Source organism: Marmota marmota, unplaced genomic scaffold (genome assembly GCF_001458135.2).
Source record: "Marmota marmota marmota unplaced genomic scaffold, marMar, whole genome shotgun sequence".
Lineage (NCBI taxonomy): Eukaryota > Metazoa > Chordata > Mammalia > Rodentia > Sciuridae > Marmota > Marmota marmota.
Window position 1 is genome coordinate 214,659 of NW_026000109.1, and position 25,605 is coordinate 240,263.

At 32.7% G+C, this 25,605-nt stretch overlaps 1 protein-coding gene across 5 annotated transcripts in view; it reads right to left on the reverse strand.

The window, feature by feature from the left end:
- Krit1 (KRIT1 ankyrin repeat containing) overlaps positions 1–25,605 on the reverse strand; it is a 35,985-nt gene that overhangs the window by 9,840 nt on the left and 540 nt on the right. For 3 of the 5 annotated variants that reach the window (XM_048784607.1, XM_048784609.1, XM_015506727.2), the window contains exons 2-12: positions 23,999–24,102; positions 22,928–23,087; positions 18,663–18,755; positions 17,974–18,103; positions 17,136–17,379; positions 16,817–16,932; positions 16,452–16,595; positions 10,035–10,191; positions 9,268–9,375; positions 6,804–6,960; positions 5,899–6,050 (exon numbers count right to left, since the gene is read on the reverse strand). In XM_048784607.1, the coding sequence (XP_048640564.1) occupies positions 5,899–6,050; positions 6,804–6,960; positions 9,268–9,375; positions 10,035–10,191; positions 16,452–16,595; positions 16,817–16,932; positions 17,136–17,379; positions 17,974–18,103; positions 18,663–18,755; positions 22,928–23,087; positions 23,999–24,100 (1,563 nt within the window). In that variant the 5' untranslated portion in view covers positions 24,101–24,102. Of the gene's footprint in view, positions 1–5,898; positions 6,051–6,803; positions 6,961–9,267; positions 9,376–10,034; positions 10,192–16,451; positions 16,596–16,816; positions 16,933–17,135; positions 17,380–17,621; positions 17,665–17,973; positions 18,106–18,662; positions 18,756–22,927; positions 23,088–23,998; positions 24,103–25,605 lie in introns of those variants that run through there. The other 2 variants (XM_048784608.1, XM_048784610.1) reach the window with 2 other exon arrangements.

The window sequence follows — 25,605 nt, forward strand, 5'->3', positions numbered from 1 at the left end:
CATTACATCTCAAAGCCCTAGAAAAAGAAGAACAAATCAACACCAAAAGCAGTAGAAGACAGGAAATAATTAAAAGCAGAGCTGAAATCAATGAAATTGAAACAAAAGAAACAACTGAAAAATTGACAAAACAAAAAGTTTTGGTTCTTTGAAAAAATAAATAAAATTGACAAACCCTTAGCCATGCTAATGAAGAGAAGGAGAGAGAAAACTACTAACATTCGTGATGAAAAAGGAAATATCACAACAGACACTATAGAAATACAGAAGATAATTAGAAATTATTTTGAAAACTTGTACTTCCATATAATAGAAAATATCAAAGGCTTGACAAATTTCTAGAGTCATATGATTTGCCCAAACTGAAAGGATGATATACACAATTTAAACAGATTAATTTCAAGTGACAAAGTAGAAGACACCATCAGAAGCCTACAAACCAAGAAAAGCCCAGGACCAGATGGATAAACAGCCGAGTTCTACAAGACCTTTAAAGAAGAACTAATACCAATACTCTTCAGGAAACAGAAAAAGAGGCAGCACTTCCAAACTCATTCTATGAGGCCAATATCACCCTGATTCCAAAACCAGGCACAGACACATCAAAGAAAGAAAACTTCAGACCAATATCTCTATTGAACATAAATGCAAAAATTCTCAATAAAATTCTGGCAAATCAAATACAAAAACAAATCTAAAAGATATTCCACTATGATCAAATGGGGTTCATTCCAGGGATGCAGGGTTGGTTCAACATACAGAAATCAATAAATGTAATTCATTACATCAATAGACTTAATGATAAGAACCATATGATGTTGAGAGCCACAGCCGAAGGGGCCCCAGCAAACTTCCAGCTGCCAGCTGATGATTGGCTCACAGCGGCCCCAACAAACTTCCAGCTGCTAGCCAACTGGCTGGGTCACGTGGGCGGAGCCAAAAGAGTCCCCCAGTGAGCAGCTCCATGGTCTGAAAGGGCGGGGAAACAGCCCAATGAGCATCACCGCAGAGGAGCCAATCAGCTAGCAGCTGGAAGTTTGCTGGGGCCCCTTTGGCTGTGGCTCTCAACAACATGATCATCTCAATTATTGCAGAAAAAGCACTCAACAAAATACAGCAGCCCTTCATGTTCAAAACACTAGAAAAACTAGGGATAACAGGAACATATTGCAACATTGTAAAGGCTATCTGTGCTAAGCTCCAGCCCAACATCATCCTAAATGGAGAAAACTGAAAGCATTACCTCTGAAAACAGGAACAAGACAGGGATGCTCTTTCACCACTTCTATTTAACATAGTTCTTGAAACACTAGTTATAGCAATTAGATGAAAGAAATTAAAGGGATACACATAGGAAAATAAGAACTCAAATTGGCACTATTTGCTGACTATATGATTCTATACCAGAAGGCCCCCAAAAAATCTACCAGAAAACTTATAGAATTAGTAAATGAATTCAGCAAATTGGCAGGATTCAAAATCAACCCATAAATCAAAGCCATTTCTGTATAACAGTGACAAATCCTCTGAAAAGGAAACGAAGAAAACTACCCCATTTACAATAGCCTCAAAAAAATAAAATAAAATACTTGGGAATCAACCAAACAAAAGAGGTGAAATACCTCTACAATGGAAACTACAGAACACTAAAGAAAGAAATTAAAGAAGACCTCAGAAGATGGAAAGATCTACTTTGTTCTTGTACAGGCAGAATTAATATTGTCAAAATGACCATACTACCAAAAGCATTATACAGATTTAGTGCAATTCCAATCAAAATCCAACATTCTTCATAGAAATAGAAAATGCAGTCATAAAGTTCATCTGGAAAAAATAAGAGACCCAGAATAGCTAAAGCAATCCTTAGCAAGAAGAGTGAAGCAGGTGGCATCACTATACCAGGCCTTAAACTATCTACAGAGCAACAGTAACAAAACAGCATAGTATTGGCACAAAATAGACTGGTAGACCAATGGTACAGAATAGAGGATGCAGTTATCTTTATTAGACAAAGGCATAAACAGAAAAATGTAAAAACATAAGTTGGAGAAAAGATAGCCTCTTCAACAAATGGTGCTGGGAAAACTGGAAATCCATATGAACAAGATAAAATTAAACAGCTATATCTCACCATGCACAAAACTCAACTCAAAGTGGATCAAGAACCTAGGAATTAAACCAAAGACATGTGTCAAATAGAATAAAAAGTAGGCCTAAATCTCCATTATATCGGATTAGGCCCCTACTTCCTTAATAAGATTCGTATAGTGCAAGAATTAAAATCAAGAATTAATAAATGGGATGAACTCAAACAAAAGTTTCTTCTCAGCAAAAGAAACAATCTGTGAGGTGAACAGAGAGCCTACATTTTGGGAGCAAATCTTTACCCCTCACACATCAGATAGAGNTGATATATATATATATATATATATATATATATATATATATATATATATACACACACACACACACACACACATACACAATGGAATATTACTCAGCAATAAAAGAGGATAAAATTATGCTAAGTGAAGTTAGTCAATCCCAAAAAACCAAATGCCAAATGTTTTCTCTGATGTAAGGAGGCTGATTCATAGTGGGGTTGGGAGGAGGAACATGGGAAGATTAGACCAACTCTAGATAGGGAAAAGGGGAGGGAGGGCAAGGGAGGGGAAAAGGGGTGTAAAAAAGATGGTGGAATGAGATGGACATTATTACCCTAAATACATGTATGAAGACACAGATGGTGTGAATATGCTTTGTGTACAACCAGAGATATGAAAAATTGTGTTCTATATTGTAATATGAATTGTAATGCATTCTGCTGTCATATACAACAAATTAGAATAAAAAATTAAAAGAAAAAAAAACCAGAGATGGGAAGACCATTCTAAACTAAGAATCTAATGATAAGGTCAAATACAAAGTATGATCCTTGACAGATCGTTCAGGTGAGAGGCTATAAAAGACTTTTTGAAACAATTAGGAAAAATATTAATTTGGATATTAGCTGTTATTATGGAAATATTTTATTAGGTTGAAAATGGTATTGTGGTATGTAGGTATGTCCTTTAGGAAATGAACACTAAAATAAGTAGGAATGTGTCATGATATCTACAACTCAATTTAAAATGGTTCACAAAGGAAAAAGAGATAATGGAAATGTGGCAAAAAATTTAACAATTAGTCAAATAGATAGAATATAATGTGAATTGTAATCACTTTTCAACTTATGTAGTTTTTTTTAAATTTCTCGAGATAAAATGTTGAAAGACTGATGGAGAGCTTATTTTCTGGTATAAACTGACAAGAAAATTAGGAGAGTCTGAGTAGATACCAACATATACAATTCCCTATGTTAAATAAGTGTTAATCAACCTCTGTTCTTTTCTAGTGAAATCAAGCTGTTTTCATTCTAAGAGAATGATGCTAACCAATAAATATAATTCTTCATTTTTTCAGATGATACAAATAGGAATTTCTCTATTATACAATGAGTGAAAGGAAAAAAATATTTTAACAGATGATCATGATATTCTGTATTTGCCGTAAGAATTTACTAAGCACTGCTTTTTTACTTGAGCCCACTTTATTTTATAGTTTACTTATGCATTTGTTTATCATCCAATATTATCATTAATGCTCCTTCTATCAACTTTTAAAATATTACATGACTGGAGAAGGTAGATTGGGTATACTTAGATTACTTAGATTACTTTATGAAACTAGGGGCTGAGGTTGTAGCTCAGCAATAGAGCGCTCGTCTAGTATGTGTGAGGCAACTGGGTTCAATCCTCAGCACCACATAAAAATTAAATAAATAAAATGAAAGGTGTCCAACTACAATTAAAAAAATATTTAATATATTATGGAACTAATATACTTTTAAAAATTATAGTAGTATACCCAACATAAAGTTGTCATTTTACCAAAAAAAGTGAATAATTCAGTGGCATTAATTACATTCAAAATTCATGCTACTATCACCAACTGCACAGCTTTCACATTATGTTAACAGAAACTCTATAACCATTAAGATGAAGTGGAGCCAGGCACAGTGGCACATGCCTATAATCCCAGTGGCTCAGGAGGCTGAGGCAGGAGGATAGTGAGTTCAAAGCCAGCTTCAGCAACGGTGAGGCGCTAAGCAACTCAGTGAGACCTTGTCTCAAAATAAAATACAAATAGGGCTGGGGATGTGGCTCAGTGATTAAGTGCCCCTGAATTAAACCCCCAGTACCCCTCTTCTCCCTCCCCAAAAAAGAATGAGCAGAGCTGGAGGTATAGCTCAGTGGCAGAGTATATGTTAGCATGTACAAGGTCCTGGGTTTGATCCCTAGCACCCCAAAAGAAACAAACCAAAACCAACCAAACAAACCAAAACCACCGCTCCCCAGCAAAACCAAACCAACCCAAACCAAAACCCTCCCCAGCTCCTCCACTGATACTTTTAGTAAGCTCTGATCTACTTTCTATTTATGAATTTGCTTTTTCTAGATAATACAATGTAAGTGGAATCATACAATAGTAGTGTTTTTGTGTCTGGCTTATTTTACTTAATATAATGGTTTCAAGATTCATCCCTGTTGTGGTAAATATTGAACTTAATCCCTTTTTTAACACCAAATAATATTCTGTTTTATGTATATACTACATTTTATTTGAATACTCATCTACTGGACACTTAGTTTGTTTTCACCTTTTTAGCTATTATATATAAGGCTGCAATGAATAATGGCATATAAATGTGTTTGAGTTTGTTTTCAATTCTTTCACATTTTATACCTAGGAGAGCCTATGGTAATTCATGCTTCAATTTCTGACGAATCACCAAACTGTTTTCCATGTGGCTATAGTATTTTATGTCCTATCTGCCACATACAAGGGTTCCAATTTCCCCATTGTTCAAGAACCATATGTAGAAGAGACTATTTTGGCACCCTTGTCAAAAAACAATTGGTCACACATGTATGGGCTTATTTCTGAACTCTCAATTCTATTCCATTAGTTTATATCCTAGATTACTACCAAAATGTTTTGAACTTTGTAGTAGTATGGTTTAAAATTGGGAAAGGTGAATCTCCTAAGTTTATTCTTCTCTCTTCAAGACTGCTTTGTCTGTTTGAGGTCCTTTGTAATTACATATGAATTTAAAGATCATCCTTTAAATTCTGTAAAAAAGGCTTTGAAATTTTATTATGGGTTGTATTAAACCTGTAGATAACTATGCTAGTATTGACAGTTCAACAATATTAAATATTCCTCTCCTTGAACATGGGGATCTTTCTAGTATTCAGGTATGTCTTAGTTTTTCAACATTGTTTTTTTATTTTCAGTGTTCTTTCCCGTAACTCTTTCAAAATTTCCATAACTGATTAGCCCTTTTTAAAATTCATACTTCCTAAGTATTCCTCCCACCAAAATTATTTTTTATATAAACTGTTTCATCCAATTGCTATTTTATTAATTATTTTTTTGGTGTGGGGAGGTTGCTTTCCTCTTTCTTTTTACAAGAAAAACAATTAAAAAAATCTTTAAGACAATGGAATAGAAAGGAATAAACTACTAACCAAGCGGCCATTTTTAAAAAATATTTTTTAGTTGTCAATGGACCTATATTTTATTTATTTATATGTGGTGCTAAGAATCAAACCCATTGCCTCACACATGCTAGGCAAGTGCTCTACTACTGAGCCACAACCTCAGCCCTAACCAAGTGTTTTGTAAGTAGACAAATGAAACTCTATTAATCACCACAAAGATATAAGGACTGAACATAAAAACAGAAGTAAAACTCTTTGGTATAGGAATAGTGCAATTTCTGCATGTAGTGCTTATAATAGGAACCTAATAGATTTTGTGTATTTAAATGACTATTAAAAGGATTTCCAAACAAACCTTTTTTTCAACTTCCAAAGGAAGTCTCACATCTCTTCTTAGGAAAAGCTGTGGTGATTCTCTTTGGGGATCCAAATTAGTCAATTCAGCAAGTATTTCTGGCCAGTCACGAACATGTTGCAAAGGTTTATGATAAGGCTTGAGCTGAAGGCCTGAAAAACATCTTTCCTTTTATAAATGATAATGTAAAAAAAAATTATTATGCCAATGCATATAAAAACTTTATTCTAAACTATGGGCACTTAAGTACTGAATATATATAAATTAAAAGTCTAAATTTAAATCACTATTTAATCATTACTATTACCTAATTTGTAGATAACTGCTTGTTTTTAATATAAGAATAATTCATCTAGCAAATTTATCAAATGTGCGTGAAATTTTTAATTCCATTATAACCTATTTAATTATATCACAATCAATAAAATTTGGTGTCAAAGATACGATTAAACCATTAGGTAACCAACCTTTATCAATTAAATTCTTTACCTATGCAATACTTTGTGTGGGAAAAAAACGTATATATATGTATTTATTTATACACACACATTAACTTGCTGTTAACGAGAAAGGTTTGCTGGAAAACTAATGTAAAGAAAAGAACATGTGGATTATTTTGAGAGAGTTAATATGAACAATACATTTAATGGCATTCAAATCAAATGTTGTTGCAGGAGAAGAAAATTTTTGGTTTTTACTAGTTACAAAATGCTTTGAATGAAGGAGGGAAGGGGCCTTAAGGGCTCACCTGTTTCAGCAGTTTGAAATGTAATAATTTATACAAAAGAGAATAACATGGTATTACTTAAAATTTAAAGCAAATGATAAATGTTACATTGAAGTTTACCATTTTATTTCCAAAAAGGAATAATGGTGTTTAAACAATAAAAGAAAAACTATCTTACTAAGGTTTTCTGAACAGATCCAAATAGTGAAATACTGCTGAGTTTCTTGAGAGAGACGCATTCCTTCCATTATTTGCTGTACTGTGGTATTATTTCCATGCTTCAGTTCTACAGAACGGTATGATCCATCCATTCTGTATATTCGAACTTTTTCATACTAGGATAAGGAATGATAATAAATTAGGAAAACTGCTTAAAAATTACCTAACACAGTTCAATAAGACACTTTACTTTTAACTTCTAATCTTTTAGAATAGATTTCTAATACAAAAATATCAGAAAGCTGCTTCAAATGAGAACTTGTTGATAATATTTTAAAACATTTTACTTCCATTATTTATATTTTCTAAATTATTTTCTTCTGAATGTTCTGTCAAATAATTTTGGGCAACTAAAGAAAATGGTTCTTTAAAAATTCAAATTCTTCTGGGAGGATGTTTCATAGTTGTTAATGTAAAAGGTAAATATATGGGAAATATAGACTTGGTCACTGAACTCAGTTTTAGTCAAGTACTCAATAAGTATAATGGGTCATAAATCATACTGAAGATATGTGTAGCAGCAGTAACGTGTACTGAGAAGTCTTTTATAATGAAAGACTCTGAAGGTAGAAGTTGTAGAACAACAAATTTTGGCTAGCTTCCTTCCTTTAATTCAGAAAAACTCAGATAAAAGTGTTACAGGAAGTACCTGATGCTCCCAAGTAACTTCTAGGCCAAATCATTTTGGACTGAAGTACTTGATTCCTCTTCTTATCCATTCAAAATATAAAAATTATGCCAGAAATAAAAATGTGTTATAACTATACAGTTATAAAATTAATTGTAATGAAGTGTAACATAAGGTGTCTCTATTGCTTATCATTTCTTGTCTCTGTCTTATGGTCTTGGAATAGTATTTTGACAAAATGTGTATGTGTGATGAGTCTGTATGTAACACTTCCTAATGGAAGACATTATGTGTTCCTTACCATTTTCAAGAGTGTTCCATGGTGTTAGATTCACAGATATACTAAATAAATACTTATTGACTAGTTGATGGTTAATATCTAGAAAGGCTCGGGAACATCAGTTACATCTGTTGGTATAAACCTTTTTATCTGGTTTTTAAGTTTTCAAATAGTTTTAAAATTAATAATAGTTTTATAATCACTATAACTTTTAGGTATAACAATTTCTTCTTATTGTAAATTCCTCTCCATTCTTGCTTTTCTTTTGTTTGTCTATGGTGCTGGGGATGGAACTCCAGGGCTTTGCACATGCTAATCAAGTGCTCTATCAATGAGCTATGCCCCAAGCCCTCTTCTCCATCTTAATGTCAATGCTAATTCTAAATTAAACTTTAATCTTTATAATACAATGTATATTTGTCATTAGATTTATCAGTTTATTTTGGGCATAATTAGATGGGAAGACTAGGTTGAAATAGCAGAAAAATAGAGCCAGGAAATCACCTATTTCAACTTTTGTGAGGGGGGGGAAAGTTTTTACTAACTTGCTGAGACTAAATTAATAAATTATGTACAATGCTGAATTTACAAATATAAAATGTTGTTTAGAAGGGCTAATACAGAAATATTCTTCAATGAATAATCAGAATTATTTTACTCAACATATCAAGTTACATTTGTGCATCATTGAACATTTTAGTTGATGACATATGTAATGCTATATACAATACAGCCTATGTATATAAAAGGCTACACATGATTATCTAGGTTTGTGTAAAAATGCTTTATGTTGTTCACATAATGATGAAATTGCCTAATGATGCATTTCTCAGAATAAATCCCTGTTTTAGAATGATTATATTGGGGGTTGGGGATATAAGCTCAGTTGGCAGAGTGCTTGCCTTGCATGCACAAGATCCTGGGTTCAATCCCTAGCACACACACACAAAAAAAGATTACACTGGAAATTAGAGATTATACTGGAAATTATGTTTTCTTCTTTTTTTGGTGAAAGAGATTGAACCCAAGGTCTTGTGCCTGCTAAGCATGAACTCTATCATTGACCTACATCCCTAGTCCCCAAATTAGATTAATTATCTTGGAAGTTTTATTCATTTTTCCAGTTTTCATTTGGTTATATAAAAATAAATGTTCAGCCAGGTGCAGTGGCACATGCTTTGTAATCTCAGCAACTCAAGAGGCAGGAAGATCGAGAGTTCAAAGCCAGCCTCATCAACTCAGTTTGCCCTAAGCAAATTAGTGTGAGACCCCATTTCAAAATAAAGTATTAAAGGGCTGGAATATAGCTCAGTGTTTGGGCACCTCTGGGTTTAATCTCCAGTACCAAAAAAAAAAAAAAAAAAGTTTAAATGTTAAGAATGACAACAAATGTAATACATGAGTTTTACAACAGTAAAGAGTCATCTAAGCTTTTATTCTTTCACTCTTGCCAGGTCCTTAAATTATCTATCATCTTAAAAGCTACGTTTGACTATTGATAAATGTAATCCTTACTGGTTTGTTAATGGCTTCCTTCAACAATTTTGCTGCTTCTTCCCAGTTGTTTTGTTTGTTTTCTTCACAAATATTTAATGGGGATCTTCCTTGTTGGTCTGTTATGTGCTAAAAATGTGGGGGAGGGAAGGAAAAAAAGACATTAGAAACAGTTTTCTAAGGGAAAACATTCAATTAATCAGAATTTCATAAAAAAAGATTAATGCAAAGTGTTAAGTAAATATTAAGGCTACATCGTACATATTCTATATCAAACAAGAATTGCCAAAGTTAAAAGACTGAAAGCACTAGTCAATGAGATTATTGATTTTTAAAAGTTCTGATACAGATACAACAGTTTTTGTTATGTTTTTACTTTGCCCTTTAGAAACACTTGTTACTATGTGGATCGACCATCCTTTTTTCTTTCTCAAGACATTTTTTGGGAAATAGAATATAAAATGAAAAGTGGTAAAAATTTTGTGATTCTGGTAAAGGGTAGAGGTAATGGTTGCACAATAATGTGAGAATGTACTCAATGCCACTGAATTGTGCACTTAAATGTAATTAAAATCATAAATTTTACATGAGGTATATTTTGTCAGGATAAAAAAAAAACATTTAAAATGTATGCTCAAGAGCACAGCTCATACATAAATATTACTTAGTCTATAAAATGAAATTTATTTTTATTTTTTAGCTGACCTTTCAAATGTACAATGGAATATTTCAGTGTCATTACATATTATTTACTGCTTGGGATAGGGATAAATAGGGAAATAACTTACTCTGTCAACTTCTGGATGGTTTAGGAGAATCTGTACTATTTCAGCATGTCCTCCTCCAGCAGCAAAATGAAGAGGAGAACTCAGCTGTCCATTTAAAAGGTTTGGATTGCACTTTCCTTTCTCTAATAATATACGAGTGGCCTCAACTTTTCCATACCTACAAAAAAAAAAAAAAAAATGAAACTTACCTAAAAAAAATCATCTGGAATGTTTAAAAAAAATAAAAAATTCAGCCAATATCCAAGAAATCTAAGGCTTTTCTAGGTTAGATAGTAAAGCATTAATGGATTAAAACTGACAAAAAATGCTCTCAATGGTTAGGGATTTTTTATTAATTATTTTGGCTCAATTCTATTTCTGATCAATTGAGATAAAATATAACCAAATATAAGATAAAGAAGGTGATGGAGAAACACTCCATATAAAGTACAAAAGTTATAATTTTTAGTTAAAAATAGGTTAAGAGAAGTTGGGGATACAGTATAGTGGTAGAGCATGTGCTATCATATGCAAGACCCTGAGTTCAATTCCAGCACCAAAAAAGGAAAAAAAAAAAAAAGTTTAGAATCAGAAAGTAAGTCATAAACAATCTTATGGGAATGTTTTACATGTAGGCCTGACCATGAATTACAAAAGAGGCCCAAAGACAATCCTATATGTGGGTGCTACATTAAACTATGTGGAAGACACAAAGATACGATACAGAACCCTGCTCTGAAGGGTTTAATTAATCAGGCAAGACATTAACATGGATAAATTACATAATTTATAACTTTTGTACTTTGTACTGTTAGATTTAAGAATTTAGGATAACAACACAAATGGGACTTCACAATTGTCAAACCAAAATGGCATATATTTAATTATTTAAAACATTCGAAAAGATGAATGAGTTTTGTCTTTTCAGGAAGTGTTTTGAAAGAGCAATTTGAACAGATTTGAAATAAGAAAGAACATAAGAAATGTTAAAGGGAGATAAAATATCTATATATATATATATATATATATATATATATATTTTTTTTAGAGAGAGAGAGAGAGAGAGAGAATTTTTAATATTTATTTTTTTAGTTTTCGGCGGACACCACATCTTTGTTTGTATGTGGTGCTGAGGATCGAACCTGGGCCGCATGCATGCCAGGTGAGCGCGCTACCGCTTGAGCCACATCCTCAGCCTGAGATAAAATATTTTAGGTAGCGGGGAAGGAGTAAGGAAAGCAAGGTCTCAGAAGAGTACAAAGCATGTGCCAGACATAGTGAGTCAACATCTTGATTACAGCCAAAGATTTATGAAACATTGCAATCAGAAGCAATGGTGAAAAATAATCTGTTATTTAGAAAGAAGAGGATGGAAGGAGAGAAGGTGAATGGAAATTTGGTTTTAGATATTTGAAGGAAAACACTACATATTAGAATTGATCTGATTTGCCCTGAACGCTTTTCCCCTTTTACAAACCCTATGGTTTTTCTATACTCTGAATTGTTCACTTGTATCCTATCCCTTCTTATTCATGTGACTTTTGCTGGTGTTCTCCGCTATCAACATGCTCTTCTATTCTTCCTCATTTTGTTCAGATTGAATTCTATTAATTCTATTAATCCTTTGAAACGGTTTAGGATAAATTTCTCTATATTCCTAATAATACATTTTAGCATTTTATTTTTGTTACTCTTATGGGACTCACCTCATTTTAACTAATTTCATTCTTATTTATATACTTCTTCTATTACCCTGGAAGTTCATTAAGGGTAGAGATAATGTCATTGCATTCTCCAAAATGCCTTACGCATAAAAGATGCATAACTAAACTGTTAAGTAGGCAATTGAAAATGCAGGATTGGTTCTCAGAAGAGAGGCAAAGGCTTAGAATATCTATCTAGATTATGTACAATCATTTAACTGAAATGAATTACTATTAAGGTTGGAAGAATAGATAAAATCTTTCCGAGAGAGAAGTTAGAGAAAGATGATCCTCTTAGAACAATAAATGCATTTTGAAACACAGCCTTTCAGGGAAAGTCATAATGCGGGAATAATCCTAGAAGTAATAATAAAAATAATTAATACAAGCACGAATTCGAAGAATGAAGCCTGAAGTCAGTTAAGTAACTTGTCCAAGTCTCATAGTTACTAGCCAGAGTTAGAATCTGGTTTTCTGAATCTTTGTAGTTTCCACGTTCCAATACATGCTTGGATCATAGAATGGAGGCCAATATTTCATTAATAATAGTGATAGATTAACAATAAAATCTTGCATTTATATTAACTTTTACTAAAGTCTCATTACACTCTTGCAACTCCAATTTGTTCTTAGAATAAAGGGGCAGTCAACAATATGCAGGGCAGGGAAAGAGATTAAAAACTCAGAGAAGGTAAAGAATGTTTATGAAGATTGTGACACAGAAAACAAGAGAATGTGGCCCATTCACCTTTGAAGTGGCTTTGAAAGGAAGGAAAGAAACAGGACAGTAGCTAGAATAGGTAGCAAGTTCAAATTAAGGTTCTTTACATGTAGGGACAGAGAATCATCATAGAATGAAGGCAAGAGCAAAGAAAGTTTGAAAAAGAAAATGGTGTCAGGAGCAGTGGCACATGCCTGTAATCCCAGTGGCTTGGGAGGCTGAGGCAGGAGAATCAAGAGTTCAAAGCTAGCCTCAGCAATTTAGCAAGGTGCTAAGCAACTTAGTGAGACCCTGTCTCTAAACAAAGTACAAAATAGGACTGGGGATGTGGCTCAGTGGTTGAGTGCCTCTGAGTTCAATCTCTGGTACAAAAAAAAAAAAAAAAAAAGAAAGGAAATGGTGATTTGAATGGGGAACAGAATGGAATTTTGCATGCATTATCTTATACAGAAGATGAGAAGATGTATGGAGACAAAAACTTATCATTGGGGTAAAGAACTACATTTCTGTTTTCACCTTTCTTTGAAAATAGGGGGTAAAAGAGTATAGGGAGTTATGAAAGTTAAGAATGAAAATAGTGAGCATTTACATATGTAGGAGTAGAAAGCTTTAGAATAGTTTGTAGGGGAAGACCCAAAGCATGACAGAATGAATGAAGCAAAGCTAAGCTACAGTGAAGACCTCAATGAAATCAGATGGATTAATTCATAGTGAGCCATATCATCTCAGTTCTAAAAATACTTTCTGACAATGAACTAATGCCTAAAAGTACTATCAGAGAAAGAAGACAGTGATTTGATCCAAAACAGAGAGTCTGGCATAGAAAGGGCAAAGAGGTGACAAAATATGGGCTATGAGACATTTACAAGTGGTGACACATTGACAATATGGAGTAAAAGTCAATTTAAATAATTTGAGAAAATGGTAACTCAATATGTATTTAGGTGCCTGATCACTGATTAAGGAATTTTAACAGCTTTGAGCAATCCTAGGGGTGATATAATTAAATGATCCTCAAAAAGAGATCCAGAAATTCATAAGGACTGCTAAAAAATTTTCAGGGTCTTCTAGGTCAATATTTTCATAATTTAATACAAGATAGTATTTGCCCTTTTCATTCTCATTTTCTTCTTAGTATAAAGTTTTCTAGAAGCTATGTGACATGTTTTGCAACACACTAAAGGCAGAAGCAGATGTAAGAGTCTATTAAATAAAGACAGTAAAGAGATTTGTAAGACTGTAAAACAATGCCACTCTTCTCATTAATTTTTTTATTCTGGAAAATATGGCACTTTTATAAACTTGTATTATGCTAATACATATGTTTATTATTTTAAAATGCATTAATAAATATTTAGGCTATTTTTCTGTTTTCATTTTTAATGTAGTAAATAACATTAATTCCACATAAACAAAAAAGAACTCTTTGTTGATCCTATAAGTTTTAAAAGGAAAAATAGGTCCTGAGACCAAAAAGTTTGAAAAATACTTATCTAATCAAAACCATCACTGTATTTACTTACTTATTTTTGGTACCCGAGTTGAACCTAGGGGTGCTTAAACACTGAGCCACATCCCCCAGTCCGATTTCCTAGTTTTTATTTTGAGACAGGTTCTTGCTAAGTTGTTGAGGCTGGCTTGGAACTTAAAATCCTTGATCTTCTGCCTCCCAAGTCGCTGAGATTATAGGAGTATGTCAGCATGCCTGGCTTCATTTTATTTTATTCTTTTTCTTTTTTTTTTTGGTACCAGGGATTGAACCTAGGGGTTCTTAACCACTGAGCCATATCCCCAGCCCTTTTTATTTTGAGACAGGGTCTCACTAAGTTGCTTAGGGCCTCACTAAGTTGCTGAGGCTGGCCAGGAACTTGTGATCCTCCTACCTCAGAACTCCTGAGCTGCTAGGATTAAAAGACTGTGCCACCACACTTGGCAAATACCCTCATTTTAAAGATGAGAAAACAGATCAAGAGGAGTAAAACATTGTTTTACCTTATAAAGACTGGACAAGCCCCAGAATTTAGGCTGTGATAGTTCAGTGTCCCCTCCTAGATCATTGTACTGAATAAGAGTATATTCCAAAATAAATTAATTTAAATTCTTAACTAAATAAACCATTCTTTATTCAAATTCACACCAAGAAAATGATGCATCTGATTAAAAGTATTGAAAGGTGACCCATACTATGTCTGGTGATCAGTATTTCTAGGAAAATTAATTTTATCAAATTAATTTTATTAAATTTTCCTTGGTGTACTCTATTAACAAGAAGCTGAAATTAAAATACTATAGCTTAATAAGTTTTAGAATGAGACACCAACATCTTTACATTTTAACATTTTCTTTCTTTTTTTGGGGGGGGGGTGCTGCAGATTGAACCCAGGGTCTCACGCATACATGCATGCTAATAAGCATATACTCTGCTATTGAGCTATCACCTCAACTACAACAATATTTAATAAAAGCCAACTTTATTAAGTGCTTATTATGTGTCCTCAAAGAACCCTATCTTCATTTTTCTTTTTTGATATAGTGCTAAGGACTGAACCTCAGTATGCTAGGCAAGTGCTCTACCACTGAGTTACACCTCAGCCCTGTATTTTCTTTTTTAATCTTAGGAAAAGTATCATTTTGAAGTCCATCTTACACATAAGGAAACAAACCCTTAAAGTAGTTAAGTAACTTGGCAATGGTCATACTTTTAGGAATAACAGATGCGACTGAAACTTAAATACCTTCCAAAATATGTTAAATGCTAGACTAGTGCTTTTATGTAACATGCAGTAGAAAACACTACCATTTTTTTATTAGAGAAGAAAAAATATCTCCTGCCATAAACCACAATTCACTGCCTTGGCCTTTCCCAATCCCACAGTATAGCTGTTTGGGGTTTGATCTATAAGCTATACCCTTTTTGTTTATCTACAAGTAAAGCATGTAAATTTCTTTTAGTATTATTTACATCATCAGTATTTATCAGTAATCTGAGACAACAACTAGTAGATAACCTAAGCATGATTTAGGGTAACCCTAAATATAAATATAAAAATTTCCCAAACTGAAAACATAAGAGCAAGTTTACCAAATAAAAGAGCTTATTTTTAAGAAAACAGAAAAAAAAATACTTTAAAAGCAACTAAATTTAGATACTTGATCACAAATATTAGAATTAGAGAAATCAAAAGAATTCTGAATTGGAATGAACTCTAGAAATGGTCTAGTTATTGTATTTTACATACAGATAAATGAACTAAGATGCATATATGTGAAGTTCCTTGCTTAACATTGCACAGCTAAGATATTGTGGACAATTAACGGTTAGTAAGTAATATGGTACCATACTTTAAACAACAGGTCAAAAATAACTTTCTCATAGAAAAAAATTGTAATATAATCATGTTCTTTTGAGAAAATGGGCATTCTGTTAACTACAGCCACCAATATTGAAAACTCAGCCCAGCTAAGGGGAAATAGTATATTATGTGAAAAGAGTAGGATAGTAAGAGCTACATCAGGCAAGTACTGTTAAGAGCTAACTCCGATTCTTTTCAAACCCCCACATCTAATAAAACAGAAGGTTCTGATTCTAATGAAGGTTTCTGATAACCACCATTTCCCAAAGAATGAAGAGGATAATTTCCTATGTTATTAACACATTCAAACTTTATAATAAGGATAAAATAATACAACATAAACCCAATATAAAACAAAAGACACTGCAAGGTAAATAAGGGACCTTGGGTTTAGCAGTGACATTTACTAGTTATTAACTATCCTACAGTAAGACTTGATGATCCCTATTAACAATGGCAGTACTTTCCCCATGGGTCAGACCTTGCAATTCTGAACAGTAGCACCTACACAGTAATCACAAGATCAAAACAGAAAGCTCAGAAGGCAACTATAGTGGAAAAAAGTGTCTGGAATGATAATAGTCTTTTTGATAAGATATATTAATATTTAATACTAAGAATTTATTCTCCCTAGAAAGAAAAGAATAAGTAATTCACTTACCAGCATGCATAATGAATGGGTGCCCAGTGGTCACTATCTAATTGGTTGACTGAAAATCTCTCATTGAGAAGACGGCTTAGTAATTCTGAATCTCCTTCACAGGCACTTCGATGAAGAGGAAAATCATCTACCCACTGTCGTTCTCTAATTATTAAAAAGAAAGTAAAAAAATGCAAACAGCATTGTTTAAATTGAAATTGTTTCAAAACAAATGTGACACACCTATTAAAGCTACATATAACTGAGCAGCTATAAGTTAACTATTAACTAGGTTGAAAAATTATAGCACGTATTATTTTAAACAATATTTTAATACTGTAATATATTTTTAAGGTTAGCAATATGGAGTAAAACCAAAAAAGTACTTGTCTTCTGTGACACTGCTCATGCTTCTCTGCCATTTTTCCTGTTTGGGAATTTGTATTTTTGAGTAGTCTGGAGCTCCTAGACCAAAGTATGGATTTATTACCACTTTATCTACCTAGAAAGTAGAAAACAAAACAAAAAGAAAAACTTCTTAAGAGCTTTTAATAATTGACCTTTATGTATATAAATACAGCATGGATGTCATCTTAATGTTTGTTTACAATTTACTATACACACACACACACACACACACCTCAGAAAAAAATTACACTTGACATGAAATGACTTTTGAAACCAAAGCCAAAATTCAACTCTTACCCGATTTGTATATTGAAGATCTGATCCAAACAAAGGGTTATAAATACAGGTATCTGCTTTCTCTAGGGCTAACATTTTACTCTTTATTTCTAATGCACTATAGCCCATATGTAGTGAGTTTTCTGCCTTGCCTGATTCAGTAGCATATGCAGGGTTTATGACATTAGTTTTTATTCGCTCAAGTGGAGAAGGTCGGAATAAAGCTGGAATAAAGTGAGACTGTGCATGACGTTCATCTAACCACCTAGCAAAATAGAAAAAAAGAGGTAGTAAAAACACTTGTTCAAAAATGAAGATGAAAAGGCAGACTATTAATTCTGATATGTGATACTTTCTAATATTACACTTGGATTTTTATAATCTTCATTAGTGTTGGCTAAGTACCTCATTTGTTAATAAAACTTTTGTTAATAGACACAAGTAAACAATTTTTAAAAATGTATATGCTATAGTAATGATAAAAACTCCTTTCAAAAAATGAAGTACCTTCAAAATTTACACCACTGAGATGTAGGTGATAAGAGTCCTACTGTTAGAGAAAGACAAAGGGAGAGATTAAATGACTTATTAATAAGAATATCTAAACACTAAATCCACTTTTGTAACAGAAGAATCTTAATTCCAAGGTCAGGGCAGTGTTCGTTACTTTTTAATAAAATTAACATGCTCTAAACAGATAAGCCAATCTTGCCTTGGGTGGTTTTCATTTTTATTTTATAATTGAAAAACTTACCATTTCTTAATACATATATTATTTTAAAAGTGTCTACATTGGACTCATTTCAAGTATAAACATGTATTTGATTATTCAAAAAATATATTTAATGGTACATCTTACTTATCCAAGGCTATTAACATTCTTGCTGTAAGTGTTGCAAAGTGAGTACTGGATTCACTACAGACTCTCATAATATCCTGTAAGCAGTAAAATATTGGGCATCCTGGAGTATATGTATATTTAGTATTATCTGAAAAAAAAAAAAAGAAGAATGGTGCCATCATAAAAAGGGTTATATCTACATTACGAAGTGAGTCATATTATACATTATATCTATGTAATATAAATATTACAAATACTACAATTGGGCAGTATATTTTAGAACTATTATTGACATTTCTTATCCTCAATAACAAAATAGGCTTTGATCATAATCTGTTTATTTCCCAGAATACTTAAATATCTATTTCTATTCTATCTACGGTATATCATTTGAAAAATTCCTGATTTTAACCTAAGTACTTTTAATCTCAATTATACCTTCCCCCCTCACTTTTCCATCCTATTTAAAAAACTGAAATAAAAGCATCACTGGTTAGCCAATAATGCTTGTATACTAACCAATATACAAAGCCAAGAAGATATACATTAATTTGAAATTGAAACATTTTTGACAAGTCAAAATTTTTTCTACGAACTTAACATGTATTTTATAACAGTATCCCAATAGTAACTATAAATGCAAACTTCTAAGTTCCTCAATAAACTTTCACTTGGCATCTAAAGTACATATAAGATAGGGATTGTACCTTTGACAACTGATGGAACAATAAATAACGATGCTTCTCTGCCCATCTTCTCTCCATCCAGAGGAAATTTCTTCATTAGTACCACTCGTTTTCCTAATCATTTTAAGAAAGGCCGCAAAGATAAAAATAACAGACTTTTTTTTTTTTTTGGTGCTGGGGATTGAACCCAGGGCCTTGTACATATGAAGCAAGCACTCTACCAATTGAGCTATATCCCTAGCCCCAAAATAACAGACTTTTATGTCTGACAAATTAACTCACAAATTAGAAAATAAATCTTTAGGAATTATGGATATAGCTCAGTAGTAGAGCACTTGTCTTAGTTTAGGCAAGGCATAATATCTGTGTTTGATCAAGAACATAATATCTGTGTTTGATCCCTTGTACTGCAAATAAAAAAATAAGTTTAAAAAGAAAAGAAAAAAATTTTAAGACAACATAAGAGGAACTGAAATATGCTTAAAATCGGTTTTATTACATATACTAATAAAAATAATAATTCTGATTATACAGGATCATCCTGTAGTAAGCTAGTACATTTAAGGTCATAGTTTCACTTACTAGAAGAGAAGTTTCCTATGCATAGCAAGGAAAACTGTTCTGCTAAGGACTGAGAAAGCAGGTCCAACAGCAAGGCATCCTGTAAGGTCAACAAACATACTTCCTCACTCAGCTCTGATAAAGGTGGTAATTTTATTACAGTCTGGGTTCACTGAGGAAGAGTAGTATATGAAAGTTACAAAATCTTAAATGGTAGCTCTTTGTTATTTAAACACTCATCTTCCATCCTCAATATTAACTTTTATTAGAATCTGATTGGGCTACAAACTAATGTTCTGAGTCGTAATCACAATTCTTGAGTCTGTTTACCTTAATTTGGCATTAAGTGGGCCATCACTAAAAAACTACTAATCTTATACTCTAAAACCCCTCACTGTCTAGGTTCCTTTGCTATGATATTTATCAAATTTATCAATTTCTGATCTTCTCCCATCAAGAAATACAATAGCTAGCAATGGGATGCCTCTGTGGATAAGGAGTTAAACAGATAAATAATTTCATGTATTCATAAAATATCAGTTAGTATTTCTAGTTTTTTTAATATTTATTTTTAGGTGTAGTTGGACACAATACCTTTAATTAATTAATTTATTTATTTTTTATGTGATGCTGAGGATTGAACCCAAGGCCTTGCACATGCTAGGCAAGCATTCTACTGCTGAGCTACAACCCCAGCCCCATTATTTCTAGTTCTTAAGGCCCTTTCTATTACAGTCCCAAAAATTATTTTACAAAATGGACACTTGTTCAAAGTATAAATGTTAGATATAGAATAACATTCTAATAAATGTCGAGGCACTATTTCTTTTGTCTTTTTAAAAATATTTTTTTAGTTGTAGAAGAACATAATATCTTTATTTATTTATTTTTATGTGGTGCTGAGGATTGAACCCAGTGCCTCACACGTGTAGAGGCAAGTGATCTACCACTGAGCTATAGCCCCAGCCCCTCTTTGTCTGTCTTGAGGTCTCCTATTTACTTGATCCTTCCTGCTTTGCTGCTTTCCCAGATCTGGTTCAGATTTACTGTTGAACTGCCTATTTTATAAATCATATCTGTAACTATGAGATCTGTTGTGGAAGGAAAAAAAGGCACTGACTTCAAAATGAGATGTGAGGGTTTAGTTCTAATTCCTCAATTAATAGCAACATGCTCTTTACAGGTGACAACCTATATCTGCATTTCCAATTACAGTTGTGAAAATGTCCACATACCAACTCACAGGACCAATTAAAGAATTTCAGGAATAAATGTGGTAGCAAAGCATATAGAATACTACACAAAATGCAAAGCATACCTACTGCTACTATAGTTGTTTGTGATTTCCATGTGATACTTACACAATGAATCATTGGGACATAGCACCTGCTTATTAGCATGTGTGAGTTCCTGAGTTTCATCTCCAACACCAAAAACAAATAAAAACCCAAACTTACACAAAACAAAACAAAGACACCCCCCAAACCCTTAGACATTTACAAAAGCTCAATTGAAAAGGAGATTAATAGTAAATTCCACTATTTGTGTTCATTAAAAGCTGCCTGAAAATATATTAGTATATTTTATTGTCTAAATGGGTAAAATTTTGCTAGGCATGCTTCATTTATAATTCTTCCTAAGGGAAACTGCCTAGCACTCTGGGCCAGGGGAATTTTTGTTAATACTGACACCTCTCCCATCCCCCCTTTTGGGTGAATGAACCTAGTAGCAAAGCTTGGCTTATTCACAGCAAATTATTACTTATCTATTTCAGCTCAAATACCTCACAGACTAATCAGATTTCTGTCTCATGGATTCAGTCTCAGGATAAATCTTGATAACTATAACAATTTGGCAATCGTGGAAGATGAAAATTTGACAGAGAAGTCAAAAGACTAAGGTAAAAAAGACTGGCAAATTTGTGATATCCACAGTCTTTCACACACTTTAATCCCAAAAGGATGTTCTTCTTTCCCCTCATCCTGCTTCTTTCCCCCTAGGGTAAAAATGGTTTCTAGATCATTTTATTAAAAAAAAAAATCCAATAATCAGGGGAAAAGGATTCTTTTTGTGAGATTCAGAATATATATCAAAGATCTGCAAAGTTATGGAGGAACTTCTTACAATCTTGAGTTATAACAGAGTCCCAACTCAGAAAAACCCTTAAAGCTCTTCTGTGGAAGTAACCTATTTGAATCATATAATAAAGTGAATGGTACCTCAGAAAGTCATAACACAGCTGTAGAGCTCAGCTAGATTATGTTTAGAAAACAAATATGGAAAAAAACTAACAAATCATAAGACCTGGCTATATGTCTGCAACAAATAATCTTTACTAAAACAGGTGAATCAGACACCTAATTTCTACAGGGGAACAATGATAAAAAACTGAATAAACTTTAAAAACCAAAAGTAGACACAGAGAGGTACTCTTTATCTCACTAACAACTGGTTTCAACTTCTTTTTGATTGAAGCAAGCATTATCTTTTTAATTATGACGCCTGAATCTTGGGCATAGTTTATAGTTTCTGTAATTTCTGACCACTTTTGCTTGTTAAAAGGATATACCCTGAGAAATTGGATCATCAATTTTTAATCACTTTTACTGTCTATACATTATTTAATATTTTAAATGGTGCCTCAATCTTTCAAGGTTAGTGTGTCTACACATTAGTTTCACTCTTAGAAAAGGGACTTATTTCTATGGCCAAATGGAAAGAAAATCCCTGCTATCTGGTAACTTCCAGGATTTCCCATAATCCATGAATGTTAACTTTTACTTAGTTATAGATAGAGGTTTATAATTTCTTTTGTACTGGAGTAGAAACATAAAAATAGTAGTTCAATGATACATACCTAGAAAACTAAACTTTCAGCAAATGAAATTTGTAATTGATTATAGTTTTTATTTTTAAATTTTTTTTTTTAGTTGTCATTGGACACAATACCTCTATTTTATTTATTTATTTTTATTTGGTGCTGAGGATTGAACCCAGTGCCTCGCATGTGCAAGGCAAAGCATTCTACCGCTGAGCCACAACCCTAGCCCATAGTTTTTTTTTAATTGATTAAAAAAAAATGACAGCAGAATGCATTACAGTTCTTATTACACATATATACCACATTTTTTCATATATCTGTTTGTATATAAAGAATGTTGACACCCAATTCCTGTCTTCATACATGTACTTTGGATAATGATGTCCATCTCATTCCACCATCCTTGCTAATCTCCTGCCCCTCCCTTTCCTTCCCATCCCTCTTCCCTATCTAGAATTCATCTATTCCTCCCATGCTCCCCCTCCCTACCCACTATGAGTCAGCCTCCTTATATCAGAGAAAACATTCAGCATTTGTTTTTTTTGGGATTGGCTAACTTTACTTAGCATTATCTTCTCCAACACCATCCATTTACCTACAAATGCCATGATTTTATTCTCTTTTATTCCCTGCCCATAGTTTTTAAATCACTACTTCATTTCCTTTCTCTATTGACCAAATCATTAACATTGTGATTTCTTTAAATGCTTTTCAAGTTTTGAGAAAAATTATAGTTGAATTACTTCTTAAGAGGCTTGATATAATTAATAAAAAACTTTCTGTTTTGTAAGTTTTTCAAATGTAAAAAAATCAAACTTTGATTTTTGTATATTTTAAAATATATCTTATTTTTACAAGTATTTAAAGAAAACTGAGTTAAGAAAAATAAAGAAAAGTTTCCTACCTCTGATACCCTGGTTTGCTGGAGAAATTGGCTTGGTGGTTTCTACGACATAATCCAATATGCCTTGTGTAATTTCACTGTTGCCTTGAAGTTTAGTTTCCAACAAAACTTTCTTTCTCTTTTTTTTCTGTCCTTCAATGGGAACTTCATGCAATAGAATCTTAAATAAGAAAAATATCAGAAAGAGAAAGTTTAAAATAAAATGTGCCTTACCTAAAATACTGTAATACGCTAATAGCCGTTCTCAGCTCTAGTAATATGTCTAGTAATAAAGTAGAATAGCTTTAAAATAATAATGTCAACACCCATCCCTAATCTCAGACCTATTAAATCAGAATGTCTAGGAACTGGAGTTCTGATACTAACAGACTCAAAAAATTTCCAGGTAATTCATCAGTGTAGCCACGATTGAGAAGGAGTAAGCAAACGCATTGCTGGAGCAACAGTCTACAGAAAACCCCTGCAGTACCTTTTAACAGGTTTCAGAAAACCTGGAAAGAGCAGCTTAAGTAAAATACTAGAGGAATTAGGTTAGATTAAAAGTAATTCATAGTGCTAGGCATCTGTTGTATAGAAAAGATAACAATTTAGTTAGATATATTTTTGCCTGAATTACAAGTTTACCAATGCATGTAATACAATTCAAGACCACAGAGAAGTCACTTGATTGCCTAGAACTTAAGGGAAAAATATACATTAAATAGTTAAAAATAAACTGTGAAAATGAGAACCATGTTTACACAAACATTTTGAGTGAGTTGACTTTTGTAGTTTTTTCATTTTTGAGAACCATTCTACAAACTGTACTAAATCTAAGTATATAAATTGTAAGAAAAGCTCAAAGGAGTAACTTTTACTATATAATAACCTACACACATAAATCAAATAGTTAAATGCTCAAAAGGCATGCAGCAGAAAGACAATGATGGATAGAGATCTAGAATAACCAGCTTATCAATAAGGTTTAAAATATATAATAAATAAATAAAACATATTATAAGGTTTTATATGTTAATGATAGTATAGAATGACATTCAGTGTAGAAAATCAAATGTCATTAAATTTTCTCACTTCATATGACTTAGCTCTGTATTCCCGAGAATTGAGACTGGCAGTATTCTTCGGCCGAATAACAGCAACATAGGCATCTTCTATGTTTTCTGGATTTCCCATTGCTTTACAAAACAAACAAAAATTCCTTAAAGATTAAATGACACAATTGGTGGCAAAGTAAAAAATAGAGTATTATATCCCAACTTGAAAATCTTTTATTTCCAATAATCACTTTGGAAACAATTAAAAAATGTTTACTTATATATCTTCGACTTGATAGTACCTAAAAGGCAAACCAGAGATAACTTTGATTGTATCTTTATCACGGAACTATTCAAAATATTAGCTTATAATTTAAGATTTTCCTATAGTCTTTTAAATTCCTTCTGTTAAAGGTAAAAAATTTCAAAATGAAGATACATATTTTCATAGATCTTAACGACACAGTTAAGAATCTGTCTTTTAGGCATAAAAAAGTCATGAGGTTATAAAATATTTTGCAAATAATGACTTGAAATAATGATTCAGAATAATGCACACTCATTTTCCATAAATTATACAAGTGAATGAGATGTATGGACACCTCCTTAAAGACTGAAAACCCCCTAAAAGACATTGTATTGTGGAGACATTGTATAATATACATGGCACAATTACACAAACAAGTTTTGCTATTAAGTATCTACAAAGAGAAATCAAGTAACTCTTAGTTTTCCAAAATGAATTTAAAGCAAATCAATTCCTGTCTTGGCCAACCTAGGCTAAGAAATCAGTCAAGTGCTTTATTTGTTAATGCTCATCACTTAGGTTTTTTTTTTTTCTTTTTAATTTTTAATGTTAGCATTCCCAAAAGATTCTTAAAACTGGCTTTCCAGAAATATTCACATTTGACTATTTGAAATATACATTCTTCCTGTGACATGAAATAAGTAAACAAAGGCTTTTTTTAGGGAAATAATATTCCTATATTAAAAATGAAGGTAAAGCCTGAAAAGATAGAAAACACAAATGGATAGGAAGAAAACAACTTGAGCTAAAAATAATGAAGATATAACTAGATATGTTATGAAACGTTGAGACTGAGTTTTAATAACGGTTTAAGTGACTATGTACAGGAAACATGTGGCATTTTGTCATATTTCCCACTCTATACCAGAAAATGCTGAGGCAAAAATAACAATATACTAAGTAATGAGGCCTCAGAAATGAAGTGTTGGGGGTGGTATCATTTTAAAATACACAAGGGCATTTTTGGTTGTGACTATGACTGGAGAAGGGGAGGTAGAGAAGAAACATTTGGTGCCCGTGGGCAGAATAATATGTTAGACTGCTTGCAAACAAACTCTAAAGAGACACAGCTCTCTGGGAGAGTGGGAAAGTAATGGAACTGAGATTTTTAGTTAGGCCAGCTAGATAAAAAGACTTCTGGTGAAGCTAAAAGCACGATGGAGAAAAAGCAAAGAAAGAAAACGAAAAGCCTCAAAAACAGAAGAAAGGGAAAGTGAGTTATGATGACAAGCTCCGACTCGGTTTTCCTACCTGACAACAAACACTCTGCCTTTCACTCCCCCACCTCCGCTACCACCCTTCAAGGAAAACTGCAAGCTTCTCTGCGCAGTTTCCAC